Here is an 18,514-nt window from a genome sequence, read left to right on the forward strand (position 1 = left end):
CCACCTGTGGGAAGATAATAAACATTAAACAAACATATTTTAGTTTTATTTTTTGTATGCCCTAACTTCCATTGCATTGGAAGCTATCAGTTTGTTCCTTATGCTTGCGCGTGAGAGCTCTTAAAAGTTAAGAAATTATTTAAATAACAAAGTGGGCGAAGTCGCCACTTGGCTAAACTAAACTTGACAGTAGTGGACATTTTCGTCCTTTTCTCACGCGTGTGCTGAAGCGAGAGCGAGCGATACAAAAACCTTAGTTTACACTTTCATCCATTGAAATGCACGCGTGCTTCGTCCGGAGCGAGCCACGCCGGTTCGTTGATTCGAAATAACAGTGAAGCCGCTGCCTTTTCGTCAAACAAAATAAACTGCAGTCTAGTTGTGGACCATACCAAAACTTAGTGATTTGCAGCGGTTTAGTGAATTAAGTATACGAACTGTTTGTGGAATTGTTTTTTATTAATCGGTGGTAAAGGTAAGAGAATCTTATTTATCGTAGTTTTTATTCGTGGTCTGTTAACTTTTTAGTTTAGTTTCTCAAATTTAAATGTTCATATTTAGTTATCATTAATTTTTTGAACTTAACACGTTGCCTGTGCATGCCCCACCGATGGGGCATAGCGATTCGTTCATAGTACGTGCATGACCCACGGATGGGGCATGGGGGCGTAAAAAAATTTCAGATAGATCTAGCAAAAAGTTACAGAATTAAGTTGATGTAACCAAGAGGTTAAAGTGTGTTATTTAAGTTTATATTTTAAGATGGTCCCTAAATATTTTTTTTTTACTGTTTGCTTATTTGATAAACAATGAATATGAGATGACTTGTGATATACCGGAAATACAAATTTACACCCGATGGTGAAATTTTTGAACTAACCGCTAATTTTCAAAGTTATGAAAAATATAAATAAATTAATATTGGATTGTATTGTCGTTACATTTGTATTGGTTTTGTTAAACTTGTTATTTAACAAGTATTGATTAAAAATTAACCTATTATATACACAGCTATAGTATATACCTACTGCAATCCCTGTTCCAATACTCTGATAATTGATATTAAGTAAAATAAATGTATGTATTATATCAGGAGCTTGTCATAATTTATTCCAGTTGGTTTGCCTTTTATAAAATAAAATCAATCTTAAAGATTATAAATTTATATCATTAGAATCCATAGTCGACTAGTAGGTATGCATTTCCATAATTTAAAAGTTTACTTGGAGTAGGTACATATGGAATGATACCTATTTTATAAAAAAAGTGATTGTAATTCTTAGATATGTATAATATGAACTTTTAAATCTTAACTATACACGTCCTTTATTGTACGCTAACACCTATACCACCCCATACCTAGGTAGTTAGGTACTTGGCCGATTTTTTTTAATTGAAAAATTTATCTACGGTATCTCAAGAAGGATGAGCTTTTAAATATAGTTTATAGGTACTTAGATATGTTGTGGGTGTGTACGTTGTCTGTTCATTCACATAATATTCTGATGATATCGATATGGTAGGTATAACAGATTGGGTTTTCCCCAGAAGTAAAATAAAGCCTGCCATTTTTGGCGAGTACTCATCTACCCACCTGGTGTCTGTAGGCTCAAATCTGCGATCAATTTGGTCTTTGCCTATGTTTATTTATGTTCCTTCTTGAAACGGTGATATAGGTATATAGAGATATTTTGTTCAGATATTAATAGCAGGATAAATTCAATATTTACTATTATCCCAACCGTGTACCTACCCCATCTGCGAAAGAAGTGGTAAATAACGCTTATGTGAATTGTGAAATAATGAGCTTTAATGCGTCGATAGTCAGGTAGATAGAGGGGAGACCGCCCACACATAATACACTAATTACCCGGCATTGTCCACACTAGCCCATAAACAGCCCGAGCCATTCGGGATGCTAGATAGCCATCGGACATTTTTAAACGCGAATTTATGCATCCGATACGATATACCAATTAAATTGTACATGGAACTGAAAATCTACGATAACTGGATAGAGATAGACATATAAGACTGGGGTTACTTTATCCAATCTAGGTTTTTTTTTGCAAAACACAATCAAATGATTCCTTCAAAATGTTGATAAAGATAACCTTTCTTTCTTTCTTTCATTAATATGTTGTTAATTTATATCTTAAATAAAGACGATAATAATTATTATAATTGTTGTTTTGCATACGTGGCGTACGTAGGTTCGATTGTACCAAGTTTTGTAAACAAACGAATTTTAATAATGCCATATTACAAAGATGCGCTTACATCATGCTTTACTTATATAAGGAAGATGTTTCCATAAATTTCGACGGCTTGGCTTAAAAATATGTAGAATGTTGAAATTAAATCAATGTATCGATATTGCCAATACACTGTTTACCTAATATGGTGGCAACAGGCTAACCCCAATTTATTTCCGTATTCGTCATTTTGACATTAATACAAATTGTCTATTTACTTTACATAATTTGGAAGTTATCAAGCACTTGCTACGTAAGCACTTAGGTATAGTTATTAGTTACCTACCACACCTTTTTAATTTGTTATCTTGCCTATGATTATAAAAATGTTCAACTCCAATATTTCTTTATTAGATTTCTTTGGAAGAGCTTTGAACTTTAATCTTAAATTCTTAACAATAAGTACTTACTTAATGAAGCTTCAAACGTTGCAATACCTACAGTGAAATCGCTCTAGATATCAAAATGTAATCCTGATGATTATCTGTGTTACATCATTGTTCTATCATAATGTATCTTCAAGTCGTCTAACAAAAGCAAGCGATGAACAAACCTTAGTCATTATGTGGTGAAACTGAATATTAAGGTATAACTACCTTAATATATAACTATACCTACCTACAATATCTATTGAATTACATACACACTGCAAAAAATAATTTGCTCTATTTAAAACGCAGTATTAATAATTATAGTCAGCAATCGGCAATAGATAAAGAGTTTAAATTTATTTGAAAACCAACGTAAATAGATATGGTTATTGTAAATATGTATTAGCTTTATTAGCAGTTATGAAATTATTCTTCTCGAAATTTATGATAATTGCTACTTAACTAGGTAATAAAAAATAATCATGTAAAAAGAAAGGCGATTTTCAAAAAGCTAAGTAGGTATATATTTACAGAAAATATAGGTACTTACTACCCGTTCGCTTCGAGTTGGCCGTCGATGACCGTTACAAAATGACGTCACAGGCACATCAACTGGTACCGTCGACAAAAAAAATAATAACACTCTGAAAAATAAAATAACAAAAACAGTTCGTATAATTACTTATTACAGCGATTTCCTCGCTAATAGCAGTATAAAACTATATAAAACTTAGCAATAATAATCAAACTTAACAAAACGATCAAATAACATAACCAAAAACAACGGGAGCGATATATGTGACGGTCGGGCGCACGTGATAGCTTTGCTGACGGTACTAACAGGGTCTGTCTAGGAGTGCGGTGCGGTGAAGCGGGAAGGGTGGGAGCGGCCAACTCGAAGCGAACGGGTAGTACACTTAGCTTTTGATAGTATGGTCTTAGCACCATGTGGTCCAAAACGAACATGAGTCATTGAAAATTTCTCAGACATAGATTCGTTTCTCAGAGGTGTAAGTGTTCCATATAAGAATGGCATAAAGTATAGAGTTACATACGCTATCAACTTTGAATGGATCACGGCCTGTAATAGGGCTGTCACCTGTTAACCGTTTAATATTCTTGTATTTTAAATACACGAATACTGTAGAACAATCGCCTCAAATATAGCGTGTCATAAGTATATGTAGCAATATGTGTATTATAATAATCATTCGCAATAAAGCTGGCAGTAGGTATTCGTGATAACAGATATTACAGATACTAATATTATAATTTATAACAGTCCAATGAAATATTCTTAATATCAGGTATTTGATATTTAAGAAAAACACAGAAATCAGTTGTCAGCCCTAATATAAGTTAACTAAAAACAAGCAAAGCGTTGAAATTGAAATGGACTTTGATCGAGACCGCCTGTTCAGTTCTAGGAACGGCACAATGTAGATCACGTCATTACCTAAGATGGAGAAAGATTTAAAATCCACTATGATGTTAATTTACGGCATTTTATAGAAGTAAAGCGAATACGAAAGTCTTATTTTCGTAAAGAAAGTCGTATTAAAATACGTTCGTCTCTCTGTAATTATAGTCATCGTAAACGTAAAGTGACTACACTTTTGCTTATCAAGACAATCCGGTAACATTTAGGTACATGCTAACTATTTTCGCAATATAAATGTGTATAGTATGGTCTACTTACGTTTACACTAACCATAATGAATTAGGCGGAATTTACTTTTAATTATATTTTATATTCATTGGAATTAGAACATAGGTAGTAGGAACTAGGAACTAATAAAAAATAAACAAATGTTAATGCTGTCTCTCATTTTGCAGTGCTTCTTTATTTGAAGTTAGGTTCAGAATTAACAGGTAGAGACTAGAGCAAGGTCATAAATAGAAACAGATATATACCTAAACTGAAAAAATAATAATTTACAAACTATCATTGTGGTATCATTACCTAATCACAAAAAATGTTAATTTAAATTATTCAAAACTTTTTTAGTTTTGATAAAATATCTTTAAGTCTATCTGTATTATCTATTTATCTGTATCTAGATAGCATAAACGAAAGATTTATAATAATCCATGCTGGCTAGACCGTAAACACAGCGCAGCAAAGCAGTCAAGTTTAGAATTTCACGGTCAACAATAAAACGAATTAAGACGTAACAAAAGCGAATGATAGGAACGTCGATATTTCCTGAGAGTCGGGCGCTATATTGTTCTAGGGCAGAGTAAGCTCACGACTCTACTGTGAGTACCAAGATATTGAAGGATGAGTCACGACCGATTGCAAGATCTCTTTGTCAAACCTGCCGAAGCATACGGAACCATAAAGATTACTGTTAACGGTATGTTTTGTTTTTGCGCTCGTGGACCATTATATTTTATTGCAAACATGGGACCCGGTTCAGTACGTAACCGGAAATGTCGTTAATTGTTCTTATTGGACGTTACTCATTGAGTAGACATACATATTTGATTATTTAATTGGTTGTCTTTATTTTTTAAATCATGAATCTTGAACAAATCGTTAATGAAAGATCCAAAAAGCACACTCTGGTGTTCATTATATCAGCGTACAATATAGGTATTGGAAACGAAAATGTACAGAATGAACTTTGCATGCATATGTAAAGATCCACCTATAAAAGTCACTGAGAGAGCGAACTTGCTCTATCTAATATACATAATTATTCTATTCATACTCGTTTATAATTCAGAAGTTCATATTTTTCAAAGACAATTTAAATATTTTATTATGTATTAGAAATAATAATATGTATCTGCTTTACAGTAATTATTTTCAGCCTCACGAGCGAATTATTCAATTGAAATTATAAACTTTAGATTTATTGGCTGGGTATAATCAATGGTCGATCCGTGACTAAGTACACGTCGATTGTAGTACCTACACGAAATATTGCTTAAATAATATAATGAACTAGCTGTGCCGCGCGGTTTCACCCGCATTACTCCGCTCCTGTTGGTCTTAGCATGATGATAAATATAGCCTATATTGCTCGTGGATAATGTAGCTTTCGAATGGTGAAAGAATTTTTAAAATCGGTCCAGTAGTTTATGAGCCTATTCATTACAATCAAACAAACAAACAAAGTTTTCCTCTTTATAATAATATTATTAAGTGTAGATAAATCACATAAGTAATAAAGACTTTAATTCCATAGCAAAACTTTCTTAATTTTCAACATTACACTGGTTTTGACGATCTCGTGACTAAAGCTGTGGCCAAAGCTCCAGATTATTTTGTCGTTATCAGGTGTACCTTGTAGGCTTGTTGTCTTATTAGTTCAGACAGGTGTTTGTTTAGTGCGTTTTAAGTGAAAGTGACTCGTTCTCACGGGGCTCGATACCTTATCGAAGGCGATTCATGACTTCCACCCCCCAAGATGTTTTGAGAGGACTTTCGGCGCGGCGGTTATATGTTTGTATAACAATACAGGAGTAACAACTCCTTAAAGAATAAGCTTTCGTGTAGAGCGTCTTTGGATAATGTTGTTAAGTATGTTTTCATTTGTTTATAATTAAGTACATAATTGATTAAAATATGGAACTATACTTAACATATTCTATTTCGATTTCTAAGGAAGTACAGAATTTCATTCAAATTCAAATTCGATCATTGAAATGAGGAAATCTTTAGATATTTATGTAGAAAAGCCGGATCTTTTTATCACAAATTTATATGACTTGAACAGTTTATAAAATATCGCATGTTTTAATTTAACACCAAAGCTTATAAAACCGCTCGAGCTCTAGGATTTTAGGCACAATGTGAATAATTTGAGCAAATATAATCGGATTAATTTCTAGTAACACAAGTATGTTAATAAAGTCGAACGGCCTTGTATCATTGAGAGAATAGGTGCTAATGTTCACTAATTTATTATTTCTACGTGGGCGAAGGAAATTTGTTGGTAATTTTTAAATTTTATAGTGTCATAAAATATTGACATGATTAAGTGAGACACAGGTATTACAGTTTGAAAAAAACAGAGAAGGTGGTTACAGGCATCCCGCTGATAAATTTTAAATTGATTAATATTGTTTATGATCATACCGACAGCTGGAAAATTAAATTATGAATCCGCTTTAAATTAAAAAAATAGCAATTTTTGTGTGTTTTGGTTATATTTATCTCATATCAAATTACATACCTACCTAAAGGATAATATGTATTTTAAAATTAGGAAATCAACAAGGATTAAATTAATAATGAGCATAAAAATTAAAAATCTCATCACCCAGAGATACAGATCACCAAGCAGTGGCCTAACAACCCAGATTCATTTAATAAGGTTTTCAAAATCTTATTTAACAACAATAACAATATAGTTAGCCAACACAGAGTTAAAATAGTAAGTAAATATGAGTTTAGTAATTTCCACAATCACTTTCCAGATATTAAAAGTGTGTTAAAATTTAAATTCCTTAGCACAGTTTGATATTTTTAAAGTGAAAGTATCTAGTACACTTAGAAAGGAAGGCAGTAATTGTAAAATGTTTGTAATAATTACGTCGCATTTCCTGCCATACAAGCTTGCAGCTTAAAAAGTAGGTATAATACATTTCCAATAATCGGCTATTACAAGCATCTACCACTAACATTTTAATTGACTTGTGTATTGAAATTCTGATAAAGGTATTATGTAATACCTTAAGTGTTTATAAAATGTACCCAAAGAGTTTCTAAGAAGCCTAAAGAGAAAAAAAACTTAATCAAAAACAATAATGTCGTATTGATTGGTATATTAAAATAATTATATAAGTAAGTACCTACATTAATATTCGTGTACTACAAATTTTTCTTCATTCATGAAAACATCTATTGAAGCAATTATGCCAACTGTTAATTTGAGAAGCTTTTTAGAGCAAAATAATAAAATCACACAGAAACGGAGCACTAGTATACCTCAACTATATTAAATAATATCCCAATTAAATATGTTATTCGTTTCATCATACAGGATATACGTATCGATACAGCGGCTTTCATTGGAAAAGGTATTCTATGAGAAAAACAACGTCTAAGCTCTCACGGGAAGAAATGGAAAACAGACAGACAGACAGTAGGGGGTCTGGAAACTGTTTTTATTAGAAATATTAAGGATTGCGGATGTAATGTGTGGGATATGAACGGATAGTGCGAGGTCGTTTGTTCACCTTTGGGTGTGGTCATTTGTGTGAACGAGAGCAAATCGTATCGATATTAACGGTTTTATTTCGAATGCGAAATTAAAGGTCGATTTTTGTAGACATTGCGAGTACTAAGTAGTGTTTGTATGTTCTTTTGTTGAAAATTGTTTTAGGACTTCATACTTATTGCATTTTTTCGATTGAATATGTGTGTGATTTTTGCAACGAACGTTTGCGATTTCAGCAATAAAAGCTATGAAAAACTCGTATTTGCATATTATCTTTACTTGTATTAATATACAACAAATAAGTTACCTAATAGATATTTCGCAAAACAACTATCTAGGCAGAAATATGTACATGTACTTAATAAAATAATCATTTAGTAAGTAATTTATATTCATTTAAATTTATACAAACCTTTTTAAGGTATCTTTTATCAAATATAACTACATTAACTTTGTACAATATTTAAACAATATGAGATGAAGGTAATTCATTAATGATTTGAATATATACTCGTATTCGGAGCATCATAACACATGACACAAATACATATTCATATACATTATGTATGTGGAGCTTACAAAATTCGAAAGTGGTTTTATTATTATGAAAATGATTTGTTTTCTCCACTATTGTAAAACTAGAAAAAGGTGTATCAATACCTTGTTATAGTTATTCAGAACATAATAAATTATAATAATATTTATCAAAGTCAATTTAAATACATGATTTCTAATCCCTAACCATGATCAAAACACTTTATAAAGGTTTGTAAAATTGTAAAACTAGGTTAGGTAAATCTATTTTACATTGGTTGAATCGTTTTTATAAATCATCGATCCCTTAAGTATTATCTATATAATACGTTGTAACGTTTACAAGTAAATAGGAGTATCCGCTCCTAGTATGAGTGCTACACCAAGCTTTTAGTTCCTTCGAACTTCGAACCGAGAACTCGATTGTCCAATTCTCGCGCCAGCCACCAGCACCATATGCCATTAGATTGAATTATAGATAACGTTATATTCGACTAATATAACCATTACGTTGCGTATAATATCAGGTATATATGCATTCGCATACATAATTACAAATGGGACCTGTTTGAAGCAGCTCTCCTTACACACGGACAGAAAATCGTAAATAATAATCCGTTATTCACTTTCAGGTTTGTGGGACAATGCAGGCTAGTAATCCTTGAGAATACGAATGTTTAGAAATGTTAATTTATTCTATTCTTGGTGATGTTTTTATTATTGTTTATGTTATGTTGGATGTGTTAGAGATAGGGTTGCCGAAGTCTGCAGAAACCTATTGATTTGTTCGGAGCTTTTAAGTTATCTTAGTTTCAACTTAAATACCATTGAATATTAATAGTGTGTAATTATGTACAGTACGACACCAAATATTAATAGAGTATATGTAATGTATATTTAAATTAATTTTTACTTGGCTATTAGGCATCGAAACTATACTGGTAATTTTAATTTCTGGATGTTTCTTATTACATAAAACAATGTTAATTAACTATAATATATTGCGCAATTAGGTCAACTAAACAGACAAGACCTTCATATCCTTACATGGCTTTTAGACAGGCACTTTGTAGGATTAAAATATTAAATAGATCCGACATGTTATTGCTGTTTATTTAACAGACTGTAAAATTAATTTAACATTTAATAGCTACATTCAAACCTATTAAAATTTACAACACATTGTTTCTCATTTTAATAGTGGTGAAATATATGTTATAAGTTACAAGCAAAGTCTATAAACTTTACTCAAACGTTATGGCTTAATATAAAAATTGTAAAACATCTTATCAAAAATTTTCTTAGTGCTACTATACATGATTATTCATTATTGGATATGTATATTGTCGTTATTAAGGTATACAATTTCTTCATATAGAAGTGAATACAAACGATCTTATTTTACAGCGATGCACTGAGATGGGCCACAGTGAGGGTAGTCCGCGAACCCCGGACCTGCCGCCTCTTCCGCCGCCCATACAGCCTTGTAGCGGCTTCCTTGGCAATGTAAGTACATACTTTGCTTTATAAATTTAAACAAAATTAAATAGATAGAACAAGATGTAAGAACAGAAATCTCTTGTGGGAAACATACTCGAGAAATTTTTATGACTATCATCGCTTGTTCATTATGTCATCGAATGTTTGAACTTTCGCTTCAGAATGAATTTAATTTATAATTTATTTTAAACGGATTTATTATTATATAAACAACTGTATTATCGCCAAGTACTTCCGTCATTACAAAATAGATGCATTTGTAAAGTTGTCAAAGATTTTTTGGGTTTGAGCAGTGTTTCTTTTTTGATCATCTGGTTTTATGAATACATACATATTATTATTTTTTTATCTTGAATAGCAATTTGAACGGAAACGTCGCTATTTATTCATTAAAATTTTGCACAAATTATGCGCTCTTTTTCTATAGAAATGTCCATGAATCTCATGAAAAAACCTGCTTAAATGGCAAAATATTTAATGTCGTCTCAAAGTCTATATACATTTTTTTGTAAGACACCGACAGATGGATAGCTTCCTGTGCACTAAAACCATGATTGCGTTTATTACGTGAAATAGCCAGATGTATAAGTTTTGTCGCTAAATTACCATCAAATAAATACTGTGCTAGGTAATTTCAACAGTCAGTTTGCAACATTCCTGATCCTGTAATAAATTAAGTAATTATCATTCTAGAACTTTTAAATGGTTTTACCTTTAAAAGTAACTTGTTAAAATTGTTGTAAAGATTCAGATGTATGCATTTCTAATCGACAGATATTTACTTATAAATAGCATTCGCCTAACTGCACCATAACATAATTTGCTAATATAGTAAGTAGACTATATTATAGAAAGGATTGTTATATAGGTTTTGAGTAAGACAAATATTTAAAAGCAACCGTTCTCATATCAAATTCGCATCGATCATTTCCCTGATTTCCATAACCAGGCCAGCTTGTTCCACTTCACACGGCGTTTATGCTATTATCACAAAACCAGCCTCTATGTCGACCATAACCATCTTTTGTTTAAATTATTGTTTATAGATAGGTCTATCGGCGCCTTTAGTTTCGCCCATAGACATTTATTTGCATAAAAACTCATTTGGTCTAGATTGTCTAATGTCTATATGGCTTTGTATTCTAAATTTGAATGAGGATTGAGATAATGTTATTTTCTTAATTTGCAAGGTTTTTTATCATGTGTATAATAATTTGTACGATTGATTTTTGTAGAAATATTGTTTATGTTCCTAGCAAAATAGAAAATAGGTAATGCAAATCGAAGTAGGTATTCGTCTGAAGTGGAATGAAAACTTTTTTCAGTTTATTTTCATATTTTTTAGTAGTACATATGATATTGTGGTTTTAAGCAAGTTTAAAGAGATGCTTCAGACAAACCGACAATTTTTGTTCATATCATCAATCATATATGAGGACAGAGCTTTCACGTGAAAGTCGCGACTCTGAAAACCTTATTGTTAAAATATGATAAGTTGAACATAAATAGCGTATTACCACATCAACGCCGAAAATTATGACGTATAATAAGACACTTTATTATTAAATCGGCGTAAATGAATGCGAGCGGCCCATCTGTCATACTTTACGAACTTTCCTCGTAAAAGGTTTAACGGTATTCAGAAGAAAGTGATGCGTAAATCAAAGATCTGCTGTCCCTTTCAGCGGCAAATAAGCTGATGATATATGGACCGGCCGGTATGATGCATGTTCGGTGAAATTGTAGCAATGTGTAATAAATTGAGTCGCACTCTTAATTTATTATCTTTGGGTCGATCATTTGTAAATTATCGTTTAAATTGGCAGCGGAGAAATGAATTTATTGTTGTTACGGCCATTTAAGGACGTTTCATTCACTAAGTAAGGATACATATAAGGTAACTAATTTATGGCTCCTCTATAACGTTTATCAAGGTTCTAGTGAAAGCTATTAAAATGAATGTGATGTCATTGCATGTCTTTCAAAAGGAACAAGAACAGCGGTAGTGAATAATATGATATCACCACATATAGATAATATATAACACAACTAGCGACCCGCCCCGGCTTCGCACGGGTGCAATGCTGATACTAAATACACTACAGAACAACTTTTAACGTTGTATATAAAAACATAGCGGCCCGGCCGGCCGGTACCGCTGCAAACGGTACGTCCCGCAATTTTTAAATCTGTAATATCTTCGAAAATATTCACTTAAATCATACGGTGTAAAGGGCCATATAGATCTATATTAAATGAACAATGTATTCAAGGTATTTAATTGGTTATGGATTAATGCTGTATTGGTTTAAATCGCTTCGAAAATTAGCCATTATTTGACGTAAAAAGTAAATGACAAAAAAAAGTTATTGTGGGTAATCCATAAGAGATAGACATATGCCATCGCGGACTTTTCTGTAGACCTTTTCAATGTGTACAATACTTAGTACATTATTTTGATAAAACTCATAGGGTTCAGCCTGCGTTTGCAATGTAAGCGGAAAAAATGTAATTATTTACGACATCACATTAGAAACCTCAAAAATAACAGTACTTCTCCACTATTTAATGGATGTTATTATACATATAAACCTTCCTCTTGAATCACTCTATCTATTAAAAAAAACCGCATCAAAATCCGTTGTGTAGTTTCAAAGATTTAAGCGTACAAAGGGACATAGGGACATAGGGACATAGGGAAATAGGGACAGAGAATGCGACTTTGTTTTATACTATGTAGTGATTTACATCAACTAATAAACTTATCAGAATTTTTTTACCTAAATATGTATAAACTGAGAATATTTTATGCGTTGCATCCCCTAAGGAGGTTAAAATAGGGAATCGCGGGCAATAGCCAATACTGTGTCGGTACTGCGTGTAATAGCAATCTGTTTCTATAACGATTCGCTAAAACCCCAGTGTTATTAGAGATATAAGCAATTTATGCGTTGGACAGTCGCCGGGGGCAGACGCGGCTTAGAGTGCAATCTTCTTAGACCCATAAATTTTGCATCGAGTAGGGTTCCCATGTGGAAAATTCTCTTAGATGTATTGAACGGGAGGTTAATCGTGTAAATGTATTTTGGTCTATAAATTTTATAATTTATGGTTAGCACTATTTAATCTTAAAAATAAATTTAACTCGTTTTTAGAAGTAGTAAATTAAATATGCTTCTTATTCAACTAAGAAAAGCGTCAGCCCCGTATTTCATGTTACCTTCTAATGATCTTTCTCTAGCCTTTATCAAATATAAACATAAATTATATCTACTTATGAAAAGGTAGCACGGATGCTTGTTGGCTAATAGCACTAGTAGAGTATTCTACTTATGGAAAAAACATCTCGGCCTTAAACAATTATACGTAATTATTACCTAAATCTGAAATCATAACTCATTATCTCTATCTTACCTATGCATAACGACGGTCTTCCAAATCTGGTAGCCCTGCCTGAGCCTGACTGAGCTTAAATGGTTATTAGATTCATGACTCGGATATATCATAAACAAAGCTAAACTGAATGTCTCCTTACGTGAACTATTATTTAATACAATTTTCCGCATTCAGCTTGCAGCTTGACGCTCGCTTTGAATATAAATTCAAAACTTTTCTTTTGATGAAGCTTGTTACCAAGTTTATGAAGTTTTATAAAGCATCGTCATAATGTTCAAATAATAATTGCAACGTGCCAAATTAAAACTTTTAATTGAGATACGTTTGTATGTTAGGTGTATTGTATTTAATATTTATGTAGTAGGTAGGTATGGCGCCGAGGGGGTCGCGGAAGAATTCTAACAAATACCCGCGGCCCCATCATTAAAGCGGCTCGACGGAACACAGTGGGGTTTTAGTCGGTAAGAATCCGACATAACCCACGCTCCTTTCCCGGGGGCCGTGGGTATCTTTGGAAGATTTCCCCACTATAAAAAAAAAGGTATGGTGCTGAGATGTAACCTATCGTATTTTTATGTACTTAATATTAGGTACCTAGGTTGAAACTTGGCTTTTCTCCAAAGTTTCCAAACTTTTACAATAAAACGGAAAGCTTTTACAGTGAAATAAGTACATAGTAGTAAGTTTACAGTCCACAAAACTGCTGCATATTTTATTTGTATATTCTATTTCATATTTATTTGAGTAAGTATGAACACATTTAAGGAGAGAGTTAATATACCCATAAGAGGTTACAAAAACGAACATAAATAAGAAAGTGGCGATGGCAAAAACAATATATCATAAATCATGTTTAAAAGCACTACATTAGAATGATAATAAGCTAGTTCGATGGTGAGAGCGCTAATTGGCGACAATTCCGTTATGAAGCCGATTTCTGACTGATACATTCTCGTTTGACCGACATAAGTGACATGGCCGATTGTTTTGGATACGTTTCCAACAAGTTTCCAAATACTAAAAGATCAAATAACTATTGGAAACTGTCAGAAGAGCCTCTTAATAAATACAAATGAATCTACCCTTGCGTGTCTGCATTCCACCTGCGTTGGCCGGGGTTAAAAACTGAAATAATATAACCTCATTCGAGATAAATGTAACTTTCTATCGGTGAAAGAATTTTCAAACTAGATTAGTATCTTATAGTATATCCGCTCCAAACATTCTTTCAAATTCACAACTTTAATAACATAGAAATAAGTTAATTCGTTATTTTTATTAAGAATCAAGTAAGACACATAAACTTCATTCGTCGAACAACGCCTAACATGAATCAAAATGTAAATATGTATTGTTGCGAATTTCATCCGAAGGATCGTTAAAGTCTACAGAATAGTAAACCGCATGACGGAGCATTACCACGACAAACAATACGGGGCAGCGCACGCCTGACCTCAAAGAGCAAGATTACACTCATTTCTCTTTATTTTATACTTTATAAAACGAGCAGGATGGTTACCATGACTTATAGCAATATTTAATCCAGAGTGAGAAAGTGCTGGCGCTAGACGACCTATATAGCGCTGTCATTTTTCCACACTGGAAATAATACTGCTTTAAGACAGGTACGGGGGCAGGATGCGCTTAGAGCAACAAGAAGTCTGGCCGGTGCTTTTTGTATAAACTACGGATGTATTAATATTCGCCGGACGGTCTACTATTTTCTTGCTCGGTACAATGAACTTTAATAACCATAATGAAGGCTTCGCGGGTTCCGAAGCGGATACTTTTAATTCGTAGCTGTATGCGAATTTTATTAACAATATGTGTTCTTGATTGGCTGTAGTGGTTTTTTGGTGATTGGTCATTAAAACTTTGTCAATAGCCTAATGAATCTAGGAAGTCTTATAGAATTAATTATATTCCATCCTTATTCTACGAAATAACATTATTAAAAAGAAATTGTTACTTTTAAATAATTTATGTGCCAGCTATATATTAAATGAAAGTCGCATACAATTTCTCATCGCAAATTCGAAATGGGAAGTAATGAAATTTCGTAATAGCCGCAGACAGCTCTCAATTTGTAAACAAGGAGTGGTTTGAATGTGGAGCATCGTTGCATCGGCCATACATCTCGAAGGAAAGCGTAGGAGGCGACGGCGCCTAGTCTCTCCCACGAGGTGCAAACTTCATAGACTTATATATTATTATCTGTGGAATATTTCAGACATTCGCCTTAACGTTTATGGTCTATGGATTCTAGAATGTTCCTAGGGTGAAAGCTGCGTGATGGGTATTTATTGATTAGGTTATTTATTACGGAACTAGCTGTTGCCCGCGACTTCGTCCGCGATTACGTCGTTTTTCGCCATTCGTCGTTTAAAAAAAATACGTGACACTTTATTTTTGAATGTTCTTAATTGTCTCTTATAAAAATAAACTACATTAAAATTGAATACTCTGATAAGAAAATCTTAAAATCGGAGGACATCGAAAATCTGAGGAAAACATGAGTGAATTTGATTTAAATTCTACATTACTTAGTAATTCAAATAATAATCTAAATTAAATGTAGATTAACAGTTTGAGCGCATCATTATATAATATGTACCTAAGTATTAAATTACGTTAGTTTACATAGTAATTTTACTAAAAACACGATGACTTTCTTTCGCGCTCGGTACAACAAACTAAGCATGTTTGTGGTACGTGGCCCGCGTCACTTGACCCCCTGCGAGTTCCCCTCCGTTACTATGCGAAAATACATTCGTCGCCCTACTGTAGGAAAAATTGTAATATTTTAAATTCGAGAAATATTGATTTCTTGTATTCGACTATTCGTTGTAGTCGAATATAAAATATATTTGAAGAAACTTAGGTTGGCCTTCAGGCAAAAAGGATCCTATCAAATGATAAACTTGACCTTGTATCTTAAAAGTAAGCATGAAAGGATCCTCTGATAATTGTTGAGCACCAAAGGATAATTTAAAACGCACTACTATAAGAGCGAATATTGTCTAAGAACTGTTTAGATTGCACATGTTCCTCTAAAAGTAGTGATTTCAAAGGTTCTGGTGTATCTTCAAACGAAAGCCGACTCCTCTTTAAAGCATTACAAAAAGAACATACTACGTTAATATCGCCTATACAGAAGATGATCTGTAATCAATTGTGAGGTTATAAGCAAACCCACTTTTATATTTGTCGGACCACACCACCGAATTCGTAGATTGATCTTCTATGTTTACCTCTTAAGTCATTAAGACTGTCGAAATCTGTCTACAGTAAGACGGGCCTCTCGCTATTCGTCCGTTTCAAGAGACCAAATAGTTTCAATTCTTAATCTTTCATTAAACAAACTTATTAATCGTACTTGTCTCAAATAATCTTGTCTCAAATAATGGTAATATTCGCGTCCCTACTCTAGTCATTGCTTATGCTCATGTTCATCTTCAAGAGATCGAATAATATTATGGTGCACCCTATCATTTGTCAATCGGTCTTTATATTGAGTAAAAGTTTCAGATTATCGAGATAAAATATGCCATTTGCGATCAGCTGTGAGACGTTATACCCTCTCAGTGAAGGTTTCGGTCTCACAGGATAGTACATACCGTTCGCGGTCAGCTGTGAGCCGCAATTCTCGTTGTGAAGCGGTTTCAGGTTCTCGGCATAACACAATATGTTGTTTTCGGTCAATAGTAAGCCTCTTACCTCTAACGATCCTTGAGAATTCTTATTTCTCATTTTCTTAGCTTTGCTCGAATTTCGATATAAAGAATTTTTAGGTGGCACTGATGCGAGTAAATAAAAATTAAGTTAAAACGGACTGAGAGTGTTATAATCATCAATCACCATCATCATCAATACATATAATAAAATTGTGGAAAAGCGATGTCTGTACAATGAAAATATGTAGAAAAAAATTAGCAGGTGTTATTATTAAATCGATCTTGAACCCAAAACTGTAGTTAAAAATTTTTTTGTCTGTTTGTCTGTATGTTTGTGCACGCTAATCTCAGAAACGGCTTATCCGATTTAGATGCGGATTTCACTAATGTATTGTGGTAATGTTCATTTAACAGTTAGTGTTTATTTCATGTCAATCGGTTCATAAATAAAAAAGTTATGACAATTTATAAGTAATCACGGCGAACATTTGCTAAGGCATTCTATTGTACACTGTACAGTGTATTTTATTTTATTACAGTGTATTTGTTTATAAAACGTAATTTATCTGTTAGACGCTACAGTTATTCCTTTACATGTCCAGATGATCATATCAAAATTCCCCAAGGGTTTGGGGGTAAGCTGAGGTAGTAGGGGGGGCGGGGTCAAATTAACATTATGGTTACTTCTAATAGGTAAATTTGCCACACAAAATGTCCTTTAAATTATGTCGTATTATATTTTTAACCCCCGACGCAAAAAGACGGGTGTTATATGTGTTTGACTGCTATGTATTTCTGTGTGTGTGTGTGTGTGTCTGTCTATGGCACCGTAGCTGGCTAACAGGTAAACCGAATTAGATGCGGCTTTTTTTTGTTAGGCAGCATATTTTCCGACGCTGGTTCTTAGATAAATTGAATCGAAATCGGTTCATCCACTTATTATACCTACATAGGGGTAAAAGTGGGAATGAAAAAAATGATATAATAATTTATTTTTAAAGATCGTTGGGAAGTTTATGAAATCTTTTATTCCTTTTTTTTATTCCTTTTTAGGGTTCCGTAGCCAAAATGGCAAAAACGGAACCCTTATAGTTTCGTCATGTCCGTCTGTCCGTCTGTCCGTCTGTCCGTCTGTCACAGCCGATTTACTCGGAAACTATAAGTACTACAGTGATGAAATTTGATGGGAATATGTGTTGTATGAACCGCTACAAAAATATGACACTAAATAGTAAAAAAAAGAATTGGGGGTGGGGCCCCCCATACATGTAACTGAGGGATGAAATTTTTTTTTTCGATGTACATACCCGTGTGGGGTATCAATGGAAAGGTCTTTTAAAATGATATAAAGTTTTCTAAAAAACATTTTTCTTAAAGTGAACGGTTTTTGAGATATCAGCTCTCAAAGTCGTAAAAAGTATGTCCCCCCCCCTCTATTTTTATAACTACGGGGTATAAAATTCTAAAAAAAATAGAGGTGATGCATGCTAATTAACTCTTTCAACGATTTTTGGTTTGATCAAAGTATCTCTTATAGTTTTTGAGATAGGTTGATTTAACTGTAATTTATTATATTTGCTGCTACGGAACCCTTTGTGCGCGAGCCCGACTCG

At 33.1% G+C, this 18,514-nt stretch overlaps 1 protein-coding gene across 2 annotated transcripts in view; it reads left to right on the forward strand.

Moving 5' to 3' along the window:
- The first annotated feature begins 250 nt into the window (after positions 1-250).
- LOC149482699 (uncharacterized) overlaps positions 251-18,514 on the forward strand; it is a 76,604-nt gene continuing 58,340 nt past the window's right edge. For both annotated transcript variants that reach the window (XM_089703289.1, XM_089703290.1), the window contains exons 1-2: positions 251-475; positions 9,739-9,837. In XM_089703289.1, coding sequence (XP_089559415.1) covers positions 9,751-9,837 — 87 coding nt within the window. In that variant the 5' untranslated portion in view covers positions 251-475; positions 9,739-9,750. The remainder of the gene's footprint in view (positions 476-9,738; positions 9,838-18,514) is intronic.

Source organism: Colias philodice, chromosome 14, assembly GCF_061535455.1.
Source record: "Colias philodice isolate Cphi_HAF_F1 chromosome 14, ilColPhil1 Martin Lab GWU primary, whole genome shotgun sequence".
Taxonomy (NCBI): domain Eukaryota; kingdom Metazoa; phylum Arthropoda; class Insecta; order Lepidoptera; family Pieridae; genus Colias; species Colias philodice.